The following is a 23,874-nucleotide window of genomic DNA, read 5'->3' on the forward strand; positions in this document are numbered from 1 at the left end:
TCTGAAGGGTCCTTCGCACATGGGCAAGCTCCTTTTCTAGCTTGATAGAGACGTTCTCGGTGCTCAACCTTCGGCTCACCACGTCACCAAGATCTGCCCGAAGGGAGCGGACCACCTCGACGTCCTCGTCCGCCTTCTACTGAAGGGCCGTGGCCCTACTCTCGGCCTTCCGCCTGAGATCCCGCTCTGTCTCTAGCTCCTTCAAGACCTCGATAGCTCGCTTACTGGCCTGGGCATCCTTCTCGAGCAGCTCATCCTACTCCTTCAGAATCCTGGTGGCCTCTTCCTCTTCCAGCTTCACCCTCGCCGATAGGTCCGCAAACATCCCATGGATCTCCTCCATGTCCCGACGCGTCTCGCCCTCCCGCTCTTGGGCGGTGGCAAGCTACGCGACCATATCTGCTTGCAGCTGGGCCTCCTCGGAAAGGTGATCCCACTCCGCCTTCTGCTCGTGGAGGAATCAGGATTTATTCCGACTACGAGTGACGAGGATCTAAAGAAGAAGAAGACCGGTATCAGAAATACAAAAACACAAAAACATGCAAAGAAAGAAGAAAACCAAGCGAATACCTGGGTAGTAGGAACAACGATCTCACGCAGGGCTCCTCTGGCCTGGTCCAGGGCATCCAGCATGGTTGAGATCCCGACATCAAGACCCTCCCGCTCCATGCTCTCGGCATGATCGTTGAGCGAGAAAAGAGCCGACGTCGGATCCTGGGTGGCCATCCACTGGAGCGGTGGCTCCCCCCGCACGGGGGAGCGGCTACCTCCTGACAAAGGGACCGGGGGTGGCTCCCTCCTGATCCAATGCGGCACCACCACCACGCCCGATGACCCTCCGGCCATGTTCGCCTCCATCCGGCCCGCCTCGTCCGCCACGGCATGGGCCACCGATGGCATCGATTGCGCCACCCCCTCGGATGCCATCATGGCAACATCCAGCCCTACCGGGCTTGGCACGATCACGGCCACTTCTACCTGGGTCTCCGGTGGCATGGACTGCACTGCGCCCTCAGGCACCACCTCCGTCGGTGATACCAGACCCTCGGTCGGCTATACCATGCCCGCCATGGAAGATGCCGCCTGCTCAGCAACCACCGAGGGCGTGGGCGCCACCATAGGCACCGTCGGATCGGCCAACACGGCTCCAACATCGGCACCACTCCTGCCCAAAGCAGGGGCGACATCGGGCAGTGCCATCTGTCCCACCTGAATGGCGAGGCTCTTCTTGGGCACCAGCCCTAGGGAGTGGCCCGTCCACAAGAACCTACACAAAGGTAAAAGCCATTAGATCAAAATAGAAAGGGAAAAAGGATGAAAACAGGGGAACCAGCGGCTTACGCTGACGCCTTCGGCCGATGGAAGCGTTTTGGGGACGGATCCCTAGATCCCTGCCCTGACTCGTCTGGGCGGGACCGTTTCGAGCCTGCCCCCTGCTCTGTGGTAGGGGGACTCATCTCCCTTACCTCATGGGGTGTGGCACCAGAGCCGCTCCCCTCCACCGTCTCATGGGGCGTGGCACCAGAGCCACTCCCCTCCACCATCACCTCGGGGTCGGCGGTGGTAGGCCCGCCTTCCCCCATCCACCGATCCTCGACCGGCACGCCGTGTGAAGCGGTGGACTCTCCGACCTCCACCGACCTCACCGACTCGCTTCCCTCCGTGTGGAACAGGAAGGGTCCCTACACGGACGGGTGGGCACTTGTCAGCGTGTCCTCGTCCTCCAGGATGCCCCAATCCACGTCGACGGCTACCTCATCGTCATCATCATCATCATCGTCGTCGTCATCACTGCTCACGTCCTCTCCTCGATCCCGTGCTTCCTGCTTCAGTCGTCTCTCCTGCTTCATTTGCTCCTTTGCCTTCTTGTCCCGCTTGGCCGTGAGGCGATTCGCCGCCGCTAGGGCCTTGTTCCTTGGCAGCGGAACCAGACTGTCTTTGAAGACTAGCCCCCCGACTGGTCCCAACGTCGCAAAAGCGAGTATCAAAAATATGGAGATTCAGGAAAAAGAAAGAGCACGGGAGAAGAAGGCTTACAAATTCAATGAACCCAGGTTCCGGCCGCATTGGGGGATGTCCGGGCACTGGATACACAATGTCGAGGATGCCGCCTGCGGAATCCTTCGTCGGCTCCATCGCCTCCTTAATGCGCTGCACCACTTCCGAGAAAGGGAGCGCCTTGTCAACAAGCACCGTCCCCTCGAACGACATCCCGGGCATCATCCGATGCAGGGGAAGCGCGCGTGCCATCAGCGGCGCCACCCTCCTTGCATGATAGGCGCCGATAATCCCCGCCCCCTTTACGCCCCGTTCCTTCAGGGCTTGGAGGGCAAAAACAAGGTCGGAAATGTGCTTCTTGTCTTTGAGTTGGACGCTCCAAGTCCATGACTCCAGAGCCTCTTCAATAAGGCGCCCGGTGTACCTCGGCAGGGTGGCACTCACATCATCCCTGACATAAAACCACTGTGAGTGCCATCCCTTGTTAGAGGTCGCCAGACGTATGAACGGGTAACCCCTCGACCGAGTATGGCGCAGATGAACGCTGGCACATCCCATCAGCACATTCACCTCCTTCCCCCCGAACCGCCTCTTCGACAAACTGACGGTGAAGAAATACCGCCACATATCAAAATGGGGATCGATCCCTAGGAAACCCTCGCACAGGGCAACAAACGTCGCCATATGTTGAACCCCGTTGGGAGTTAGATGCTGCAGCTCCACCTCATAATAATCTAGCAGCCCCCAAAGGAATCTATGCGCGGGTACGGCAAATCCCCGCTCATGGAAGATGGCGAAAGACACGACATACCCTTCGGGCGGCGCCGGCTCATGCTCGTCACCAGGCAGCAGCCACTCCTGGACGGCGGACAGTGGACGAAGAAGGCCATGGCAGACGAGGCCCTCCAAACGCCGAGAGGTGATGCTAGATCTACCCCATAACTCCATTAAAGCGATTGGGGAGAAAGGAGGGCGCGAGCTCGACGGTGGCTACAAGGCAGGCGCAAGCTTGATGGCGGCTGCAACATGGATGCAAGCCGGTCGACGATGGCGGTATGGGCGCAGGAGGCTAGGGCGATTGGCGGCGGATGTTTCAGACACAAAGGCAAGGGAGCAAAATACGGAACCTTGGGGGCGAACCCCGTGGTTTTATAGGGGCGACGAACGCGAGAAGGGCAACCGTCCGCCTCAATCTCCGGGCCTGCCACGCGCACCGCCGCGTCACGTTGCGGGACACGCGCCCGCCGTCCCTATCCTCTCCCACCAAAAATCACGGTGGACGGTTCGCCTTCCCCGGGCGAATTCGGACTCTCTACCCACCTGGGAAACGCAGGTCACGAGGACTTTTTTCTCTTTGGCCCACCTAGGGCCCAGAAGCTCGGCGACCGGCCCAACTGAGGACGGGTCCGCGAGCGATCCAAAATCAAGGGCGCAAGCATTACTGGGATCTCGATCCACGGTAAAGCCCCAGTTAGGTCAGCCCTAAATGAGATCCCCGCGAACGGGATACCACGACCCCCTCGAAAAAATATCTAGTTGACGAAAAACTAAGTCCTTCAGCCTTACCCGCGAAGGGTCCGATACAACCCCCTGGGCGACCCTACTTGAATCACCCGGGGGCTCGGGGGCTACACCCATCGGGTGCGCTCACGCACACCCTCTGGCAAAGTAACTCTGACGAAATTGAAAACACCCTCTAGGCGGTTCTATCCGAATCACCTAGAGGCTCGGGGGCTACTATCGGGGACCTAATACCGGGGTACCTCAGAAGGTGGAACCAATAACCGCCGAACGTTAAAAACTTCTAGACGGATAAGGGTGCCATAACGTCCCTTCCTCGAATGACAGGAGTTTGGTTCCGCCTCGCTCGACGCCTTTTGGGCGGGCTCGGTCTCGCCCGAGGGCTAAGGGCTAGTCTTCGCCTCGCCCGATGCCTTTGGGGCGGGCTCGGTCTCGCCCGAGGGCTAAGGGCTAGTCTCTGCCTCGCCCAACGCCTTTCGGGCCAACCTCGCCTCGCCCGAGGGCTGAGGGATAGACTCCGCCTCGCCCGACCCCTGAGGGGCGTGCTCGGTCTCGCCCAAGAGATAAGGACTGGTCTCTGCTTCACCCGATGACCGAGAACGAGCCTCGTCCTGCTCGATGTCTAAAGACTGGTTTCGTCTTACCTGACAACTTCTCCCCATTCTCTCATGATGATGGGTACAGGGCAAGACAAGACGTTCGGGTCAACCACGGCTTCAAGGACCATACCCTACGCCCTGGCAGGAAAGGTACTGCCAGGGAACGACGGGACAGGTGCTTTAGACCCTTTCGGGCACCGCAGAGCCCGAAAGGTATTACAGGTGCGTGCTCCTCGCTCAGTAGAGTTGTAGGCGCCGCCCTCAGCTCTGAGACACGAAACCCGACGAAGATATACGACAACCGCTACACTCCAGAAAAGGATTTGCGATCTCCACAAATGACGGACATGCCGTCACCACGTTATAGACCCAAGGGAGCGGCGCCCGCTTCCCGACCCCTTGGGTCCACCAAATCAAAGGACCTTGCCCACAGCGCTATTCCGGACCCCGACCCCGCGTCCCTCCGACAGAGACTCATAGGAACCAGAAGGCGTGCGGAGCAAGGCTGGGCGAGGTTCATAAGTCAAAACCACTGTACTGCGGCCCATACCCTACGCAGGGCAGTATTCTGTAACCATCCTGACATTCTACAGGGGCATCGACAGTATTGTAGGCGCTTATCATCCTTCGCACTCATCAGAATAAGAAACCAGGCTGGGTAGACGTGAGCTACAAGACTAGGTAGAGTACGCATCCTAAGCCCTCACCATTGTAAAGCCAGCCCCTTCATCTATAAAAGGGGATGCGCTTCCTCCAACAGGGGGGACCGAACGAGACAAGACACACACACACAGTCAAGCTGCTAACAAGCTCTTGACCTCCTTTCGACCCTTCCATCAGAGACTTGGGACCTGTCCCTCTCTCGATCGTTTGTATCCCCTACTACGAACCATTCACGGTGCTAATAATACGAGCAGCAACAAACTGGACGTAGGGATGTTCAGCCCGAACCAGTATAAATCTTGTGTCCTTTAGCGTACCATCCGAGCCTAACGCACATTACTATAAATTTACTTGCTGGTGCTTGTACGAAACACCGACATCTCTGTTTTTATAGAAAAAGGGAAAACAAAAGGAAAGGAAAAAGGCTTGTATGGGCTTGGTCCATCCCACAACGAAGCTGGCCCAACATGAAGGATTCAGCCCAGGTCAAAAAAAAAAGAAGCCCACTGAGAGAGGTCCACTCGGTTCTAGATATTTTGCATCAAGAATCTCAATATATTTTAAAAACTATTAATGTCCTCCCACCTTTTCTTTCTCTCTGTCATCTTTACATCTGGCACTCTGAATTTCTTTCTATTCTCTTCCCCGCTCTTGATCTGGGTCGGTTAAGGCAAATAGATCGGCATACTGAGGCTGAGCAGGAGACCGAGCTGGATTTGGAGTTGGCCGAAAAAATAAGCCAGAAGGAGGCAGAAAAAAATACAGCGGAAATTTTACCTCTTAATTATTAGGTATAGACACGTACAAGAGTTGTATTCTTTTTTATTGTTATTACGTACAAGAGTGAATAGCAGCAAAGTTATAAAATCATTAGAAATTTGAAATAAATTCTAAAAATTGCAAAGTAATTTTTTAGATTCCTTTCATAGAGATCTATCGTCTGGATGTACAAAATCGCTAATTGTGAATTATATTTTCTCAAGAATTATTTGTATGAAATCTGCAATATATTTTATAGGGAAATATGGGCTTTATTTGCTCAGTAATTACTCAAGGAAAACCCATCACATGTCAATGGCACTTTGGTCTATTCAACCACATTCTCCTCTCTTCAGAATCTGAAGCTAGGCAGACAGCCAAACGGTTCCAGCAAGTGATTCCGTTTCGCATAAAATTGAAACGTTTCTCCAAGAACCTGAAGCCCTTCTCTTTTAACCAAAAAGCTAAAAACAAAACTGAATTCAAGCCCAGGTTCGAATCCTCCTGAAACTAGTCATAAAAAAAACTCAAGGCAGCAGCATGCAATACATAAACATGTTTCTATTCCAATAGTTGATTTTAATTTTATAAAAAAAATTATTTTCCTTACGTTTAATGCACACAAAAATACATAAACAAATAAATCAAACCTATTTTCTGAAATTGGATTTTTAGGGTGTTACATTTAGTAACCAAATAAAAATCTTAATTTCATATATAATAATAAGCTTACATACGTCACAACTACATGCAAAAATTCACTTATTGCATCTGTATTCACTTGTACTAGAAGTTCCATTTTTCTATAACAATTTCAAGCGGAGTTTGCGGAAGAACATTATCTAACGGGCCTCTAGCACCGTGAGGCTCATGTTATTCACGGATAATACCCTGTCATCGGCAGCATTTTCAGGTCTGGCATCCCTACGTGCAAAATACACAGGTTGTATTGGTGTTAGGAGTGGAGTGGTTTTGTTCTCCAGCATGAACACAACTGCTGACATTAGTGGCCTACAGTTTGGACTGTCTTGAACACACAAAAGTCCTATATGGATGCATCGTGAAACTTCATCGAGAGGACAATTCTCTTTAACAGATGAGTCCACCAAATCTTCTATCTTGTCATCCTTCCATAGGTTCCATGCCTGAACATAGATGAAATCTTTTATCAGATAATAATATAATTCAGTGAATATGTAGTAGGTGCTGGATTAGGCGCATCCACCAATACTTACATAGACTATAAGGTTAGGAAAATCCATCATATGGTTTGGTGAACTGATCTTTATTCCACTCACAATTTCCAATAGTAGAACACCAAAGCTGTAGGTGTCTGACTTGACTGAAAATGCACCTTCCATTGCATATTCAGGTGACATATAGCCACTGTGTAAGGATTCACCGTTTATTTAGGTAAGCAGTCTCTAAACAAGTGTCAGCAATGTAAATTCCATCTGAAGAATTGACAGGGGCATGAGTTACTTACTATGTCCCAACAACTCGGTTTGTATTTGCTTGATGCTGGTCGCCACAGAATATCCTAGCCATGCCAAAATTTGATATCTTAGGGCTCATCTCTTTATCTAACAAAATGTTGCTTGCTTTGAGATCTCTATGGATTATAGTTAATCTAGAGTCCTGATGCAAATACATAATTCCTCGTGCTATCCCCTTGATTATTTTAAACCTTGTTGACCACTGAAGCATTGATTTTCTTGCAGAGCCTGATAAGAATAGGACATGAGACATATCACAAGGAAATAAATGTTGTTATTTATTTATTGGGTCTGACCAACAGTATTAAAATTTTTGAAAGTGAATGTACCGAAGAGAAAGTAATCCAAGCTTTTGTTGGGCATATATTCATAAACCAACAGCTTCTCCTCTTCATGAATACAACAACCGAGAAGCCTAACTAGGTTCTTGTGCTGCAACTTTGCAATCAAGACTACTTCATTTCTGAACTCCTCGGCACCTTGCCCAGAACTCTTACTAAGTCTCTTGACAGCTACTTCATTGGTACCTTCCAACGGTCCCTACATGATCACATCATTCAGAATCAGAATTTTATTTTCAGTAATGTAAATTTTAAGGCGAAACTTTTCACTATAGAGTACCTTGTATACTTTGCCAAAACCTCCTTTCCCAATCATATTGCAATGAGAGAAATTGTCTGTTGCTGTGACAATGTTTTCAAAGCTAATAAATGGGAACTCTATATTCTTGCCCCCAGGTTCATCTGTAGAACTCAAGTATTCTAGCATTCTTCTTTTCTGGACTCTCTTCTTTCGCAGTTTGCCTGTAATCGTAGAAACATGAATGGATCCCCTTTTGTTCCTTGAACATCTGCACATTGACAGTGCTTTCTGAAAATGAGGGCTCTTTTTTTTTTCCATACCTCTGCTTTTACATGTCCAGACAAGGGCTGCGAGTGTGAGTAGCAGCAGACATGCTATAGTTGGGAGTAAAATTTTCAGCAAAGTGCTCTTCTTATGAACTGTACACGAAAAGTATCCTGTTAGAAGTTACTGCATAATCATCTGTAGCATGCAATTGTATGGCTTTACTGCCAAGTGTTCCATGACTGATCTGTGAATGCTGTACCTCTAATAAAGACAGACCTATGGATATTCAAGAACCTAATTACCAGTTAAACCATTACTTACAGATATTACTGATTGAACTTTTTATATCATGGCGTTCAGTCAGGTTGTATGCTCATACCTAGTTTGCTGTTGCGAACGTCAAAGTGAATGGTTGTTGTTAAACGTGTTCTTCTTTCTTTTTTGTTGCTGCTTTTAGGTGGTGTCAAAACTCAAAACCAGCATAAAGTAACAAATATGCTATGGTGGTGTGATGGTTTATTTGATGCCAAATCAAGTTAAGTTTCAAAGTCCGTCTAGGGCTTGCACAAATTTGAACTAAATCCTTTTAACTGTTTTTGAACAATTTCGGATCTTACAAACAAGCCTTAGAGAGTGGCAACGGCATGGAACATTGTTACATTGAAGACAAATGTTACTCCTGGGAAAGCAGGATGAGGTGTTAGGAATGTGCGTACCAGGAGATTGGCCAAGTCGGATGTACATTAAGTTGTCTAAAAAGCTGGCCTTCTCCATGTCGATAGGATCATCAGTCCAGACCAAACACCTCGATGTGTCACCCGTAGTACCAACATTGCTTAGGTTGGCATAGGAGTATGCCACACACGAGCAGTTTAGAGTACACTCGGCTGCACACTGATCGAAGCTTCTATTCCTAATGTGCAAGAACTTGTCAAGAACCTTCATATTAGGCATGGTGATGAAATAGTCTTTGTTTCCACATTTTAGCGCTTCCTTTCTCCGGCATCCTCTAGAGAAATTGAGACTGTCCAGGAGCTCAAACCCATCAAGGCACCGGCAGGATGGGACTGCCTCTGTGTGGTCGCAATAGCCGAACGGACCACAAGAAGCATAGAGCTCGCAGTCAGCATCAGGACGCTCAGAAATGACTGCCCATGACGACGTGGTGCTGTTCCAAATCAGGAGACCCGCCTTGCCTGTGTATTCAAAAGAAATGCGTACGTAGGGTGAGCCAGAGACTGTGTACGTATAGTATAACTCGTCCCCTGTGTTGATCATCTCTTGGTACATGACGATGGAGATACCATTGCTCTGGTATGAGCCACCAGACACCGCATTATCAGTAAAAAGAGAGAAACGGAAATACGGCAAAGTCCCCTTCCAAATGAACATCTGAAAGTTCGAGGCAGGATCAACACTACAAGAGACATCCCCAGTTGATGGATCGCCAGGACCCTTCCAAGCAACAAGGCGTGTTACCGATTGTGCCTTGTAGCTCATCAGAACCCTCATGGTTGGAAGAATTGTATCGGTCGGGTGATCAAAGCTTCGCCATATCTCTGTGCCTTTCGGCGACCGAAGGACAAAGTTCCCAGAGTTGAGTAGCACCGCAGAAGCTCCGGCACCTCCACTTGTGTTGCTTGTCCAAAGAGTGTGGCCCTGGGAATCCGACGACACTAGCTCTGAGTTGCTAGTGATGGCGAGCTTCGCTGATGGCGTGGTGATTGGGTTGTCACGGTTGGCGACCCAGACCACAGTGCGTTCTGCAATGCCGTGGTACCAAATTCCTATGTATAACTTCTTGCTGGAATTGGTAGGGGAAAAGAAGCCAAGAGCAAAGTCCCCGCCTTCCGAGATGAGCGTGTCATTGGGCAAGAGTGGCTTTGTTTGTGTCAGCTGGTTGTCGGATTGGCAGAGTGAGATTAGGAATATGAGGATGAAGGCGGCAATATACACCATATCCATCAGGCCTTTCTTGTTCGTTGCTCTTGGAAGCAGTGTGAAGAAGATGGCGTGTGCTGTAGATGAAGAACACAGTTGGACTGAACGTATAGATCTTTATTCTTTATACAGTATTTCTGTAAGAAAGAAGCTTTAAGGTGGGGTGATACTATCCGGTCAAATTGAAAGGTATAGATCTTTCATCATGCATTGATGGTTGGGAGTGTACGGTGATGGTTGAGTCCGCAATAATTAATACACAGACGACTAACAGATCAAGGAAGAAAGGACACGACGAGTTGAAATCGGACTTGGATCGAAAGCGAAGACTAACAAAGCACCGACGGGCAGAGCAGCCAGGCAGCAGCCAGGACGGTAATGGTCTCCGACGGCGGCTTCTTTGATCAGAAAAGCTGCCTCTTTTCTTGGAAGATCCCAAGTCCAATAGGTGCACGGGAGCGGAAGGGCTCCGAGAAGTCTGTGTGTCTGCGGCGGGTCGGGCTTGCTCGGCGCAGCATCGCTCCGCCGCCACTGCTGATGAACCAGTCAAGTTGGGTACAGGGGAGCCATTGACGCCAATCTCTCCGCGGCATTTAGACGCCAGGAACTCAGGCGGTCAAGCCACCATGGAAAATGACTCCATCATCGAAGCCATGGAACCATGGAAGTATAGATGGCCAAATGAGGGCACGGCCCGATCCACCCTTCATGTTGCTTGCCCATGGGTTGTGCCTGCAGCCCAGCCACGGCCTTACAAGGGTCAAGCCATGTCGGGGGCCGGCCCGATATCCTGTTGAACTTACCGAGCCCGAGCGATGCCTCAACTGGTCGAGGCTATGCTGTCACCACCGCTGTGCCGCCCCTGCGCCCATTGGAGGCTGCCATGCCTACACCGCCACAAGAGAGAATTAGGGGAGCTGGTAAGAGGAGGAACGAATGTTGGCCGTTGCTCGACTGCTCAGAGGACGGAAGAAAAGGTGATGCGACTGCTCGGAGGACGGAGGAAAAGGCGACGCGAGATCAAGAGAGGGGAGAGGAACATAAATTGGTTGGGTGAAGAAGTTTGTTGAGGCCAGCTAAATCAAAGTGGTGTAGTACTCTATGAGATCTAAAACTTCTGATTTCAAATTGTTTTCATTTGAAATCTTTCAGGGGCTCAAACATTCATTACAATATTCGCTAAAGTGAATACAAAAGGATACTTGCAGCTTAATTAAATTGAGAATACATGCCTTACTTTATAAATTACAAATTTTTGATGGAGATCTTCGTAGGAACAATGATCCAAAGAACTACCAAATCGTCCCTAGTGGATTCTCCAAATATGTTATCATTGAAACATGCCAAATACCTGAGAATGCCATATGCAACCCACAGTGGCGCTCCTCGCCGCATTCACTATAGAAATCGGCCTGGTCGCAAAATCTTTTATGTTAGTTTTGTCACCCTTCACTTGATGATTGTTGAACACACGTCAAGAAGGATGGTTGTCTGAAAGGTCCTTAGTTTGGTTTTGGTAATTGAGTGACAAATTAGATGGACTAATATGTGTTTAATGTGAGATACACAGGTGATTAGTCCACAGGTACACTTGTGGGAGCAACTATTGACATCTCTTAGCATCACTCTTTACTAAGTTGTCATCCCTAACAATGATGCCAGAAATGCGTTGTTGGTAATTATTGAGAACACTTGTAAATTTATATATATTAAGTATCCGCAAGCGCACAAATAATATACCATTATAGCATTTTACCCGAGAGTATACCAGGTATCGTTAGCATTTTACCCGAGAGTATACCAGGTATCGTTATTTATATTTTATCCATATGGAGGAGCGATGGGGTGGCAAGAGATATTGACAAATATGCATACTTATGACAAGATCATTAACTCTCATGCTATAGCAGGGCTAACTCAAATGATAAATAAATGATAAGTGTAAGGCATTGATAGTAACCCAGAGATAGGAATAGATACTCATAAATATAGTATGGCTAGGCAGGAGATTAGTTAAGAGCAAAAGCTTCCTAAGTCATTCCGTATTTACTAAGTCTTTTGTACACCCAAGTATATACACTCTCATTTATAGCATAATTAACTGAGTCTATGCATAAAGAACATTACTAAGGAAGATCAAGAATAGAGCTTGACTCCCTTCGCAGGTTCTACTTTCTCTACAAACGGGGAGTGGACTACAAAAGGACTCAACGGAAGTGTCACATCCACGATCTACCACATGACCTAGAGTGTAGAATGCATCCGCATGTAAACAATATTTAAGCACCATGCTTACATAATGTTAACCACTTAACTCACTCGAGTATTGAGCTAAGCGCTTTGCGAACATATGCATATATTCATAATCAATCATAACTATATCAAGCATATAACTAGAGCAAACTAGGAACATAATAAATAGCAACATAGTATTGAAGTAGCATAAAGTCATAAATAAGAAGGATACAATGGATATATCAGCCTCTAGACGGCGAATCCGAAATCCTGAGCAATAGCCCAAACTCTACTTAAACCTTGCTAGCTAGCCTATACTAGAACTTTAAAGAATTGGAGCTCTATTCTCTTCTCTCTGAAAACCCTAATTTCTGATTTGATCTTTACTTATGACAGATCTTTCAGGGAGGGGGCAAGGGCTGGAATATATAGGCCGAAGCATCAATTCTGAGCCATCGGATCAAACCGATTTGAATAAATAGTGTAGATGCAATCCTTAAGGCGGTGGAGAACCGACATAAGAATGGAGGTCAGACAGGTGGGCCCCAGGGGCCGGCCGACCTATAGGTGGGGCCGGCCAGTCCCACATGTCATCCTCTGTAGGTCTGCTTCGGTGGCGTGGCCTATGGTGTTCTCTGGAACCTTCTAGAGTTGTTTTCGCTACGGATAAGCATGATTTTATTTGACGTTTTGATCCTCCTTGACGGTTTTCTAAATAAACCCTGCTGAAAATACAGATTCACCAAAACTCATGCAAATTATCAGTTTAAACCCCTAAGTCTATGTTGGTGATCATTTTTATGCATTTATTCAAGTTATGGTGACAGTTCTTGATGGATGATAACTACCATCAACATCAACTCATGCCATGACGGTGAAGATGGCTTGGATTTATTGCAAGGCTCACACATGTGATGATGGAGCTCATTGCATATGAGACATGACATGGAGTCATGTGACTAAGGTGGAGAAGATCAAGATGAGGTTTGGCTTGATAGACCGGTTGCAAGAGTGAAGAGCAAGTCGAGGACTTGGCGCCGATGGACCAAAGCAACAATGAAGAGCAAGTGAGGTCAAGATCGATGAACTAATAAGGTCACATGATGATATAAAGTGGATCATATCATTTGTGATATAGTTGGTGCATGTGTTGCATCAACGATGGAGGAAATGGAATGGAATGCGCAAGGCAAAAGTATAACCTATAGGGCATTTCATTTCACCGATCATAGGTGTGTAGAGAAGTGCATGATCAGGTTTAGGATAGATGGATGTACTATCAAGAGAAGAAAACTTGTTTGCATATCGGTCATCTAGTGCCACTCGAGTGATCTAACTTTGCATCATTGCTAGGATCGAGTGGCGTGGTGAATTGAGTGCTAATCCTTTGAGAAAATGTTTGTAAAATGCCAACACACTTACACTTGGTGGTGTTGGCACATTTGCAAAGGAGAAGTTGGAGTTGATTTGGATCAACTTGGTGAAGAAAAGAGGGACCGGACCCTGCTGGGGGGCAGGATCGGACTCTGCCTAGGCGGGTCCGGTAGCTAACCCTAGCCTTGGGCATGGCTAGCAGGAGTTCCAGACCCTGGGGTCTTAAAGGACCGGACCCAAGTCTGCGGGTTCAGTTGTGGCACGCAGAGAGCCAAGCAGTGGTGCGGGAGCTTCGGACTCTAGTGTGGTGTTGGTCCAGACGCAGGGCACTGGGTCCAGTCATGGCTCGCTCGGTGAAGAGGTGACATGGCACACGGTGGTGAACCGGACCCTAACTGTTCAGAGTCTGGTTGTGCTAAGCGGACCGGGTCCAGAGGGATTTGGCCTTCTCTGGACCTCTCTGTTTCGATTCGGACCCTAGGGGTCGCTAGGTCCGGTCGTGGCAGTGAGGGTCCGGTCCGGAGGTTTCACACGTGGGTGAAGTAGCCATTGGCTTCCAACGGTTGGCTTTGAAAGGTGGTGACACATGGCGCAATCCTGAGGACCGAACCCTGTGAACAGTGTGGGTCTGGTCGCTCAGTGAGGGTCTGGTCCGGACCCTGCGCAGAGGGGTTTTGAGCAACGACTCTTTTCTCCCTTGGGCTATAAAACCAAGCACTAGCCAGCCTTGGGCTGGTTGCTAAGCACCCTTAAGGCTTGGTGGTTTGTGTAGGTGTGCTTGGGAGCCCTCTAACTCATATACGCTTGATAGTGATCATCCTTCTAGTGCGATTGCATCATGAGGTTGCATTGAGTGACACTAGGTGATAGAGTTGCAAGCCGGTAGTGCTTGTTACTCTTGGAGGTTGCCACCTCCTAGATGGCTTGGTGGTGGTCTTCGTCCAAGCACGCAAAGAAGACTGTGCGGTGCTCTAGAGAAGTGATTGTGAGGGGTATTGTGCTCGCCCCGCGGGAGCCGTGAAGAGCAATTCTAGTTGAGTGAGACACGAAGGGCGACAAGTGGTCTGGCCGAGTGCTAGAGCTTGTGGTAAGCACTCCACGTGGGAGAGTGTGACTTGTGGGTCACCACTAGCAAGAGGACCGGTGGCAACCTTGGAGCTTGTCTGAACAGAGACTAGCGTGTTGGCAAGCACATGAACCTCGGGATAAAAATCACCATGTCATCCTTGTTCATCCCGTTGGTTTGCAATTCCCCAACACAAGCTTGTATTTACTTTCATGTATACTTTGCTTGTGTAGTTGCTCTTGTAATTAGTTAGCTTGTGTAGCTTACTAGTTACCTTCTTGCTTATGTAGCATAGAAGTAGCTTCCTTGCGTGAGTAATTGGCTTGAGTAGCCTTGTTAGTCACATTGCTTAGTTTGTGTAGCTAAATAATTTGCGCTCTCTAATTTGGCTTGTGTAGCCTTGTTATTGAGCATTGCTAGTGAGCTTAGGAGCTTTGTGCTTTTGCTTACTAGTTTGTGTAGGAGCTCCCTCGGTTGCCAAAGTACTAGTTTCATAGGTTTGTGTGACCTTGCTCCTAGAATCGATTGGGTGAGCTCTAGCTAGCCTGGCACCTTTGTTGCCTAATTAGGATATTTTTAAGGTGCTTGAGAACTTAGATAGAGGGGTACAGTCTTGGCTAGATCGATAGTTTTAATTACACATTTATTTCGGTTAGCCAGTGCAATTAAGTTTTATAAAGGACTATTCACCCCCCTCTAGTCCTCCATCTCGACCCTACATTGTCACACTTTCATTATGAGGGATGGCTAGGTTTATGAGACAACCAACAAAGAACTGTCAAGACTCTCTCCCGGGAGGGACCCTGTCAGGGTGTGGATGTTAGTGAGTTGCCCTAGGTCAACCAGCAAGCCTAGAGAGCCATTATATCTCGGGTCCTCGAGATAATAGGATGGATGACAACACTGGGTTGGAGGAAGTGAATATGGGTAAAATGATAGTGTAGAATGATTTCGGATACAATTGGAAGCCCTCAGTTGGTTGTGGTCCTTTATCCCTTTAGGAGTCAAAACTCTTATGTATAAATTTGTGCCAAAATAATGCATAACTCGGATTACGTAGTCAAAACAGGCTTGGCCGACCAGTTGTCACATGTGTTGATCTTTCTAAAGCCATAATTTTCTCAACCAAAATTTAAATTGGCAACACAATGGTAAAGTCCATTATGCAATTTGACAAAATTGCAAAACTGGTCTGATCTATTTTCTTAGGATAAAAAACCCTCGGTCATGCCAATTTTGGGTGTGAACAAATCGGTATAAAACTCCTACTATTTCATTCACAAATTAATCTGTCCCATCAAATCGGATCCACATCATAAGCACACAAACAGTGCAACCACATAAGAGAGAAGAAATCCACCTGTCTTTTTATACAGTTATAGGCAAGACTTATTACACAGTTGCAAAATCCAAATTACTGATATTCAAAAGGTCTATGCATGTACTAAATGATTTAGTTTTAATTTTGCAAAATAAATACTATGGTGGGCTTTCCCCCATCCCAATCAGTTATGAAAACCAAACAGCTAACGATCCTCTAGCACAGTGAGACTCATACCATTTATGGACAATTCCTTGTTGTCAACTGCTTTTCTAGGTTGGTAGTAGTCCCTAAGTGCAAAATACATAGGTTCATTTGGTGTTGGAAGTGGTGTCATTTTGTTCTCCAGCATGAACACAACCGCCGACATGAGTGGCCTGCAACTCGGATTGTCTTGAACACACAAGAGTGCTATATGGATGCATCGTGAAACTTCACCAAGGGAGCAATTCTCCATGACAGATGAGTCCACCAAATCTTCTATTTTCCCTTATTTCCATATGTTCCATGCCTGAAACATTACACAATCTCACATTCAGATATCATATATATTTTGTCTCCTGTGGATAGCTCTGAATTCTGACCATCTCCTTGTACTTACATATGATATAAGGTAAGAAAAATCCATTATAAGACGATGTGTTGAGCTGATCTTTAATCCACTTACGATCTCCAACATTAGAACACCAAAGCTGTTGGTGTCAGACTTGACTGAAAATGCGCCTCCCATTGCATATTCGGGAGACATGTAACCACCGTGCAAATAATTTCATAAAAATTCTTTGCATATTTTTGAGACCGTAAAAAGTGAATGAATTCTAAGATTTGGCAGTGCAGCTGCTACTTACTATGTCCCAACAACTCGGTTAGTATTTGCTTGGAGTTGGTCGTTATCGCCATAGAATATCTTAGCCATGCCAAAATTTGATATCTTTGGGCTCAACTCCTTATCTAACAAGATATTGCTTGATTTGAGATCTCTATGGATTACAGTCAATCTCGAGTCATGATGGAGATACATAATTCCTCTAGCAACCCCCTGGATTATTTTGAACCTTCTTGGCCATTGAAGCATTGATTTTCTTGCAGAATCTAATAAAAATAATATAGAACAAGGCATATCAGAAGGCCACATGAGCACATTTATTTGTTGGGTTTTATTAACGGTATCAACATTTGGAATTATTGAATGTACCAAAGATGAAGTAATCCAAGCTTTTGTTGGGTAAGTACTCATAAACTAATAGCCTCTCATCTTCATGAATACAACAACCGAGAAGCTTAACTAGGTTCTTGTGCTGCAACTTTGCAATTAAGACTACTTCATTTTTGAACTCCTCGGTGCCTTGCCAAGAACCCTTGCTTAGTCTCTTGACAGCTACTTCCTTTGTGCCTTCCAACATTCCCTACATGATTTCATAATCCAGAATTATAATGTTTTTACAGCAATGTAATTTCCTAGGTAATCCCAAACTTTTTTACTCGTACCTTGTATACTTTGCCAAAACCTCCTTTCCCAATCATATTGCAATCAGAGAAATTGCCTGTTGCTATTGCAATATTTTCAAAGCTAATAAACGGGAACTCTATTATGTTCTTGTCCCTAGATTCATCCATAGAACTCAAGTATTCTTCTTTTATCGTTTGCCTGAAAGTATTAACATCAATGTATCCTTTTTTTCCCCTTGAACATCGGCACATTAACACTGCACACATTCTTTAAAACGATGACTCTTGGTACCTGTGCTTTTATATGCCCAGACAAGCGCTCCGAGTGCAAGTAGTAGCACACATGCTATGATCGGGAGTAAAATGTTCAGAAAATTGATCGTGTTTTGATCTATACAAGGAAATGTATTATATTAGAGTTTGCTGCATCAAGCATTGCTTACGATTGTGTGATGAGTTTACTTTACCTTTAAAAAAAGAGTAAAAGATGGACACGCGAATATTCAAGAACCTAATTACCACTTAAAGAGTTTCCTCGTGGATGCTACTGATGCCAATTCTAGTTGATGTCACGAGCAGGGTAGAATAGACTAGGGAGCACTACAGCACAACGCTTAATTTTTGCACATGCTCAAATTAAAATTGATTTTTAAAGATGGTTTTTGAAACCGCTACTAATAAGGCGTCAATTGTAAAAATGAAACGTTTACAAGGACATTTTTATAGCCACACTTGAAAATGAAATTTAATTCTCATGGAACATGGATGGTTGACTTAGTCAACTGTTCATAAAAATATTTTAATTAAAAAACACAAAAATATTAAATTGTGTCAATCAATAGAAAAACATTTTTTGCCCAAGCCACCACATCGCTATTCAATTGTAAAAATAAGATATTAACAGGGACGGTTTTAAAACCACCCATAAAAATGGAAATAATATTTAGAGGCAATTAACTTAGTCAATCATTCACAAAAATATTTTTTAAAAAATCACAAAAGATATTAAATTGCACCAAAAAATAGAAAAACCTTTTTCAAAGCGGACATCAAACAATCACATGCTCATAAGGATTTGAACTCATAGCATTTTGCCTCGCACAAGCCTTCACTGCCACTGTACTGCATAATCACTTGTGACTAAGTATATGATGTTATTTTAATTAACTTTTATAAATTTTATATTCAGTACTTTAGCCCCTAGACAATCTTAAATAAAAAATGAACTAGAACATTTTAGATCTTGTCGAGTAATACAACTTTGATATAGGGAGAATTTTCATCTATGGTCATTTCTCAATTTTGAATTTCATAAGAACTTAAAAAGTATATTTTGACCTCTAAACAATCTCAAATAAAAAAATCTATAGAGTTTTAGATCTTGTTGAGCTCTAAACTTTAATATAAAGTTTGTCTTTGTCTAACTTTATTTTTTTAAAAAGTTATGAACTTATTTGCTCAACAGTTATTTTTAAGGGTGGTTGACCCTAAAAATCAATTTTTAATAATGATTGACTAAATCGACTGCCCCTAAAAATCAACTTTCTTAGGAACGATTGGCATAAGAAACATAAAGTAAATAGATTTTTAAGGGTGATTTTATTAAGTCGACTGCTCCTGAAACTTGATTTCTAGAGGCGGTTCGAAATCTACAATGCAGCAAAATATTCCTAGAGATGGTTTAATGTGTGAACTGCACCTAAAAAAGTAGGAAGTGATTGTAAAAAAATCATTTATGTAGTAGTGGAGTTGGATGGAGAATTACGGTGAAGGTAACAACTAGCCAGCTGGGTCTCAGCAGCTTACATAATGCATGAGCCTAGGCACAAATACAATAATCTCAAATGCTTTATCTCTAACTCAAACCCAAAATATCTCTTTAACTAATCAAGTATCCCTAACCCCCCCTCCAACAACTTGTCCTCCAGTTGGAACGATAGGTACATGCATGTGAATTATTGAGGAGAGCCCACACGATCACTGAAGTTTTAAAGTCCATTTAATATTAGGACATATGGATGGCATCCTAAATTGTTTCGGAGTAATGTTTATCTTAGGGCAGTCCCAATGGTGTATTGATGATGGTTTCTATCCTTATTAAATGACTTGCCACGTAGGCAAAACGCTGACATGGCAACGTAATTAATGAAGAAAGAGAGCAAAAATCATAGAAATGGTTTCCTCATGAAGAAATCAGGTCTTCTCTTGACACAATGCACCAAGAAACCATGAAATTGCCATTGGGGAGAAACCACCAGTTTCTAGCGGGCTCGTGCCGCACTCTCATTGGAGGAAGAAGATAGAGTTGGGAGAGAGAGAGAGAAAATAATTATTACTCATAGAAACCGATCAAATAGGCCTTATGATGGTGATGGCATGACTCCTTGTCACGTTGATCACTAATGTCACTTTTGAGGAAAGAAGGATGAGGTGTTAGGGATGCACGTACCAGGAGATTTGCCAAGTCGAATGTACAGGACCTCTTCAAAGATTTGCTTCTCCATGTCGATGAGATCCCCAGCCCAAACCAAACACCTCGATGTGTCGCCCATAGTACCACCATTGTTTAGGTTGGCGTAGGCGTATGCCATACACGAGCAGTTTCTAGTGCACTCAGATGCACACTGCTCGAAGCTTCTATTCCTAATGTGCAAGAACTTGTAAGGAAGCTTCATATTAGTCATGGCCATGAAATAGTCTTCCTTTCCGCATTTCAGTGCTTCCCTTCTCTGGCATCCTCTAGAGAAGTTGAGACTGTCAAGGAGCTCAAAACCATCAGGGCACCGGCATGCCGAGATTGCCTCCGTGCGGTCACAGCTATTAGGAACCTCAATGATGATTGCCCATGACGAAGTGGTGCTGTTCCAAGCGAGGAGCCTCCCTTTGCCTGTATAGTCCAATGAAAGGCGAATGTAGGGTGAGCCGGGCGAGACTGTGTACATGTAGTACGACTCGTCCCCTGTGTTGATAGTCGTTTGGTACAAGATCACGTCGATGCCATTGATTTGTTGCATGACACCGGAGACCGGGTTGCCATTAACAACAGGGAAACGGAAGTATGGCAACACCCCCTTCCAAATGAATAGCTAAAGGTTCGAGGTGGGATCCATACCAAGAGAGAAATCCCCAGTTGATGGATCGTCAGGGCCCTTCCAAGCAAATAAGCGTGTCGCCGGTTGTGCCTTGTAGCTTAGCAGCACCCTCATGGTTGGAAGAATGTTGTCGGTCGGGTGATCGAAGCTTTGCCATACCTCCGTGCCGTTCGGCGACTGAAGGACAAAGTTCCTAGAGCTGAGTAGCACCGTGGAAGCTCCGGTGCCACCTCCGCCGCCTGTGTTTCTTGTTGTCGTCCAAAGAGTGTGGCCTTGGGAGTCCGACAACACCAGCTCTGAGTTGTCTGTGATGGCGAGCTTTGTTGACGGTGTGGTGATCAGGTTGTCACGGTTGGCAACCCATACCACTATGCGGTCTGCAATGCGGTGGTACCAAATTCCTATGTATATCTTTTTGCTGGAGTTGATAGGGGAAAAGAAGCCAAGAGCGAAGTCCCCACCCTCTGAGATGAGCTTGTCTTTGAGCAAGAGTGGCTTTGTTTGTGTCGGCTGGTTGTCGGATCGGCAGAGTGAGCTTAGCAATATTAGGATGAAGGCGGCAATATACACCATACCCATCTGGCCTTTCTTGTTCGTTGTCCTTGGAAGCAGTGTGAAGAAGATGGCGTGTGGTGTAGATGAAGAACATGTACAGTTGCACTAAACGTATAGATCTTTACAGTATTTCTCTAAGAAAGAAGCTTTAAGGCAATGAATGGGTGCTACTATCCGTCAAATTGAAAGGTATAGATCTTTCATCATGCGTTGATTGTTGGGAGCGTACGGTGATGGTAGAGTCCGCAATAATCAATACACATACGACTAACACATCAAGGAGTTCCCTCAAAAAAAAAAACTAACACATCAAGGAAGAAAGGACATATAGACTAACAAAGCACCAATGGGCAGCTAGGCTAACCGCTTGCATCCCTAAGCAGCCTGTTCGGCTGGTGCTGATACGATCGTATACGATCGTGGATTATTGTTGCTGGCTAGTTTGGTGTGAGAGAAAAATATTGTTCTAGCTAGAAATTTACGATCGTTTACGACCAAGCGAACAGGCCGAAGAATTGCAGAAGACGTAAAAAGGGCTACTTTTCAGGACAGCTAAGTAATGTCTTGGTATTCCAAGACCAATTAACATACACGACTTATTTAATCGATGGCGTAAATTGGGGATAATCTACCTTTATTAACTGCAGCAGCAGCGTTGTGCTGGACCATTTGGTCACAAAAAACGAAGTGTTGTTTGACAGATGTAGACCAAGAACTTTCTTGTAGCTGTTTGGTAGTGGGCCGAGACAAGCTGGCCTCTCTGAAACTGTTGATGGATTTTTAGAGGTGGTATTTTGGCCTTGTTTGGTTGCTTTTCTAAGAATCAATTTTAGTTAGAACCATGATTTTTAGTAAGCTGCACATCAAAAGAATCTACAGCCCCAAGAATCGTGTTGTTTGGCAATCTTGATTATTGTATCAATCCTGAGTAAAATGACTTATATGCCCTTAGGGCAAGAGCATTTTCTTAATTGTGCCCTGCCCTTTTCACCCCATCGCCTCCACCATCGACCCATCCACCACCACCACCTCCCCCCACTGCCACCACCAATGGCGCCTCCTGCGGTGGCCAACATCCGCCCCCGCTTGGCCCCAACCACCACCGCCGCCTACCTCGTCGAGTCTCCCCTCACCACCACGTCCTTCGATGGCCCCGCCGCCATCATCGAGGACACCAGGTGCGTAGCTAGCTCCTTCCTGTTCCTTATCAGCCATGCCATCACCATGCACATAGGGGGTGGCCGGGGGCAGCAAGCAAGGGAGCGAGGCATGGGGCGAGCGGTGGAGCTCCTTCCTTGCACAGGGGAGTGAGACAGCGGAGGGGAGGGGCGGGCGGAGGAGGCCGATAGCAGAGGGGAGGGCTGGAGGGGTAACAAACAAAAATCAGCTGATGGTAGAAGGCCTCCCTCGTGGTACAAAGGCTGCAGTGTGCAGTTCAAAGCTCACTTACTTTCACAACTGTAGCCAAAATTATCAGAGAAGAATCCAGGCATTTGGGTGGGATTTTGGATTATTTTCATCTAGAATCTAATTTTAATTGGAAACAAACATGCCCTTTAATTTATTAAGTGTCTTCATAAATAAGCCACTTGCCTCTTAAAATCATGGGGTACTTTTCGAAGACAGGAAGAATTTTTTTGACCACTTCTGTTAATAAAAGGAGTTATCTTATAAATTGTTTTGGTAGTGCAATTCAAAGTTTTCATGGACCCCTCCAGGACTAGTAGACGGCCACACTGGTTAGTAGGTTTCCTGAGTTATTGGCGTCCAAATGCCAGGGATGGATCTACGTAGAGAGTGTAGGGGGTCATCCATACCAAAACTAAAAAAAAAGCAGTCATTATGATTAAATCTTCGTGGTAAAAATAAAAAAAAATCTATACACCTACACAACAAGCGCACGTCCCTTAAATTTGATCAGAGATTTGCATCGAAGGCTCTCCTACCCAACTTCACTGGTTCGTCGGCAGTGGCGGAGTAAAGTGCCGACTGCCAAACCCGCTGCAGACGGCTCCTCCCGTGCAGATATTGGACTTCGGATCATCCAGCGGACCGAGTCTGACCGGGTCGATACATGACTTCGTGTCGTCCACTTATTGTACTCACCATAAAATATCAGATACTCCACGCTGGGGAAAATTTCTCACTCCGCAAGCTGACAGCCGCAAGCCGCACACATGTTCTGCTTTCCCAGATCCAGTCCACTCCCACTCCCCCCAAGTCTTGCAGTCAAAGCACCGCCCACCCGATGGCGTCTCCGCCCACTCAGTCGAGGTCCGGACCCCAACGACTCGCCATGGTCCACCGCCGCTCTCCTCTCCTCCTCCGTGGTTGCGCCCCAGCCCTCATTCGCCCCCGCCTCGAGCTCCTCCTCACCGTGGCCCGCATCGCTGCCACGGCCTTCATCCTGCTCCGCCGGATCCTCACTGTCGTGATCGCGGTGCCTGCTGCCATGCAGCCGCTCTCCAAGCTCCCCCAAGCCCGTGGTATTGCTCATATCATCGGATGGCTTCCGCTACGGGTACCAGTACAAGGTCCGTCCCCCGCACATCTGCCGCCTCATCGCCAGCGTCGGCACCGGCGTCCTCCTCATCACCTCCTCCTGCGGCTAGAGACGGCAAGGGCGTCGTGGCCATGCCGTACTTCGCGACTGCCTCTAGGCTCGCCAGACATGGTGGTCGTCGTCCACTAGAGTGTCGCGCCTGACATGTTGCAAGTGTGTGTTTCAGGTGTTTCATAAGCTTGTTTCAAGTGTTTCATGTGGATGTTGCAAAAGTGGATCGGGATGTTGCATATGTTGCAATGGCTACACACGTATGTTGCAAGCGTCTGTTCTAAATATTTTAGCTCTTTCAAATGTATGTTGCATGTGCTTTATCTATGTGTTGCATATGGTTCACACTTATGTTGCAATTGTTTCATCCGGATATTGCATATGTTTCACATATATGTTGCA

At 46.3% G+C, this 23,874-nt stretch overlaps 1 protein-coding gene and 1 pseudogene across 2 annotated transcripts in view; both read right to left on the reverse strand.

The window, feature by feature from the left end:
• Positions 1-9,856, reverse strand: part of LOC136497623 (G-type lectin S-receptor-like serine/threonine-protein kinase B120) — a 71,027-nt gene extending 61,171 nt beyond the window's left edge. The window contains exons 1-6 of one of the 2 annotated variants that reach the window (XM_066493471.1): positions 8,602-9,856; positions 7,658-8,037; positions 7,366-7,576; positions 7,027-7,264; positions 6,776-6,926; positions 6,383-6,685 (exon numbers count right to left, since the gene is read on the reverse strand). In XM_066493471.1, the coding sequence (XP_066349568.1) occupies positions 6,383-6,685; positions 6,776-6,926; positions 7,027-7,264; positions 7,366-7,576; positions 7,658-8,037; positions 8,602-9,850 (2,532 nt within the window). In that variant the 5' untranslated portion in view covers positions 9,851-9,856. Of the gene's footprint in view, positions 1-6,382; positions 6,686-6,775; positions 6,927-7,026; positions 7,265-7,365; positions 7,577-7,657; positions 8,038-8,601 lie in introns of those variants that run through there. The other variant, XM_066493472.1, reaches the window with a different exon arrangement.
• A 5,948-nt stretch (positions 9,857-15,804) lies between these two features.
• LOC136497953 (G-type lectin S-receptor-like serine/threonine-protein kinase B120) lies at positions 15,805-20,942 on the reverse strand (annotated as a pseudogene).
• Between the last annotated feature and the right edge of the window lie 2,932 nt (positions 20,943-23,874).

This window comes from Miscanthus floridulus, chromosome 12, assembly GCF_019320115.1.
Source record: "Miscanthus floridulus cultivar M001 chromosome 12, ASM1932011v1, whole genome shotgun sequence".
Classification (NCBI taxonomy): Eukaryota; Viridiplantae; Streptophyta; class Magnoliopsida; order Poales; family Poaceae; genus Miscanthus; species Miscanthus floridulus.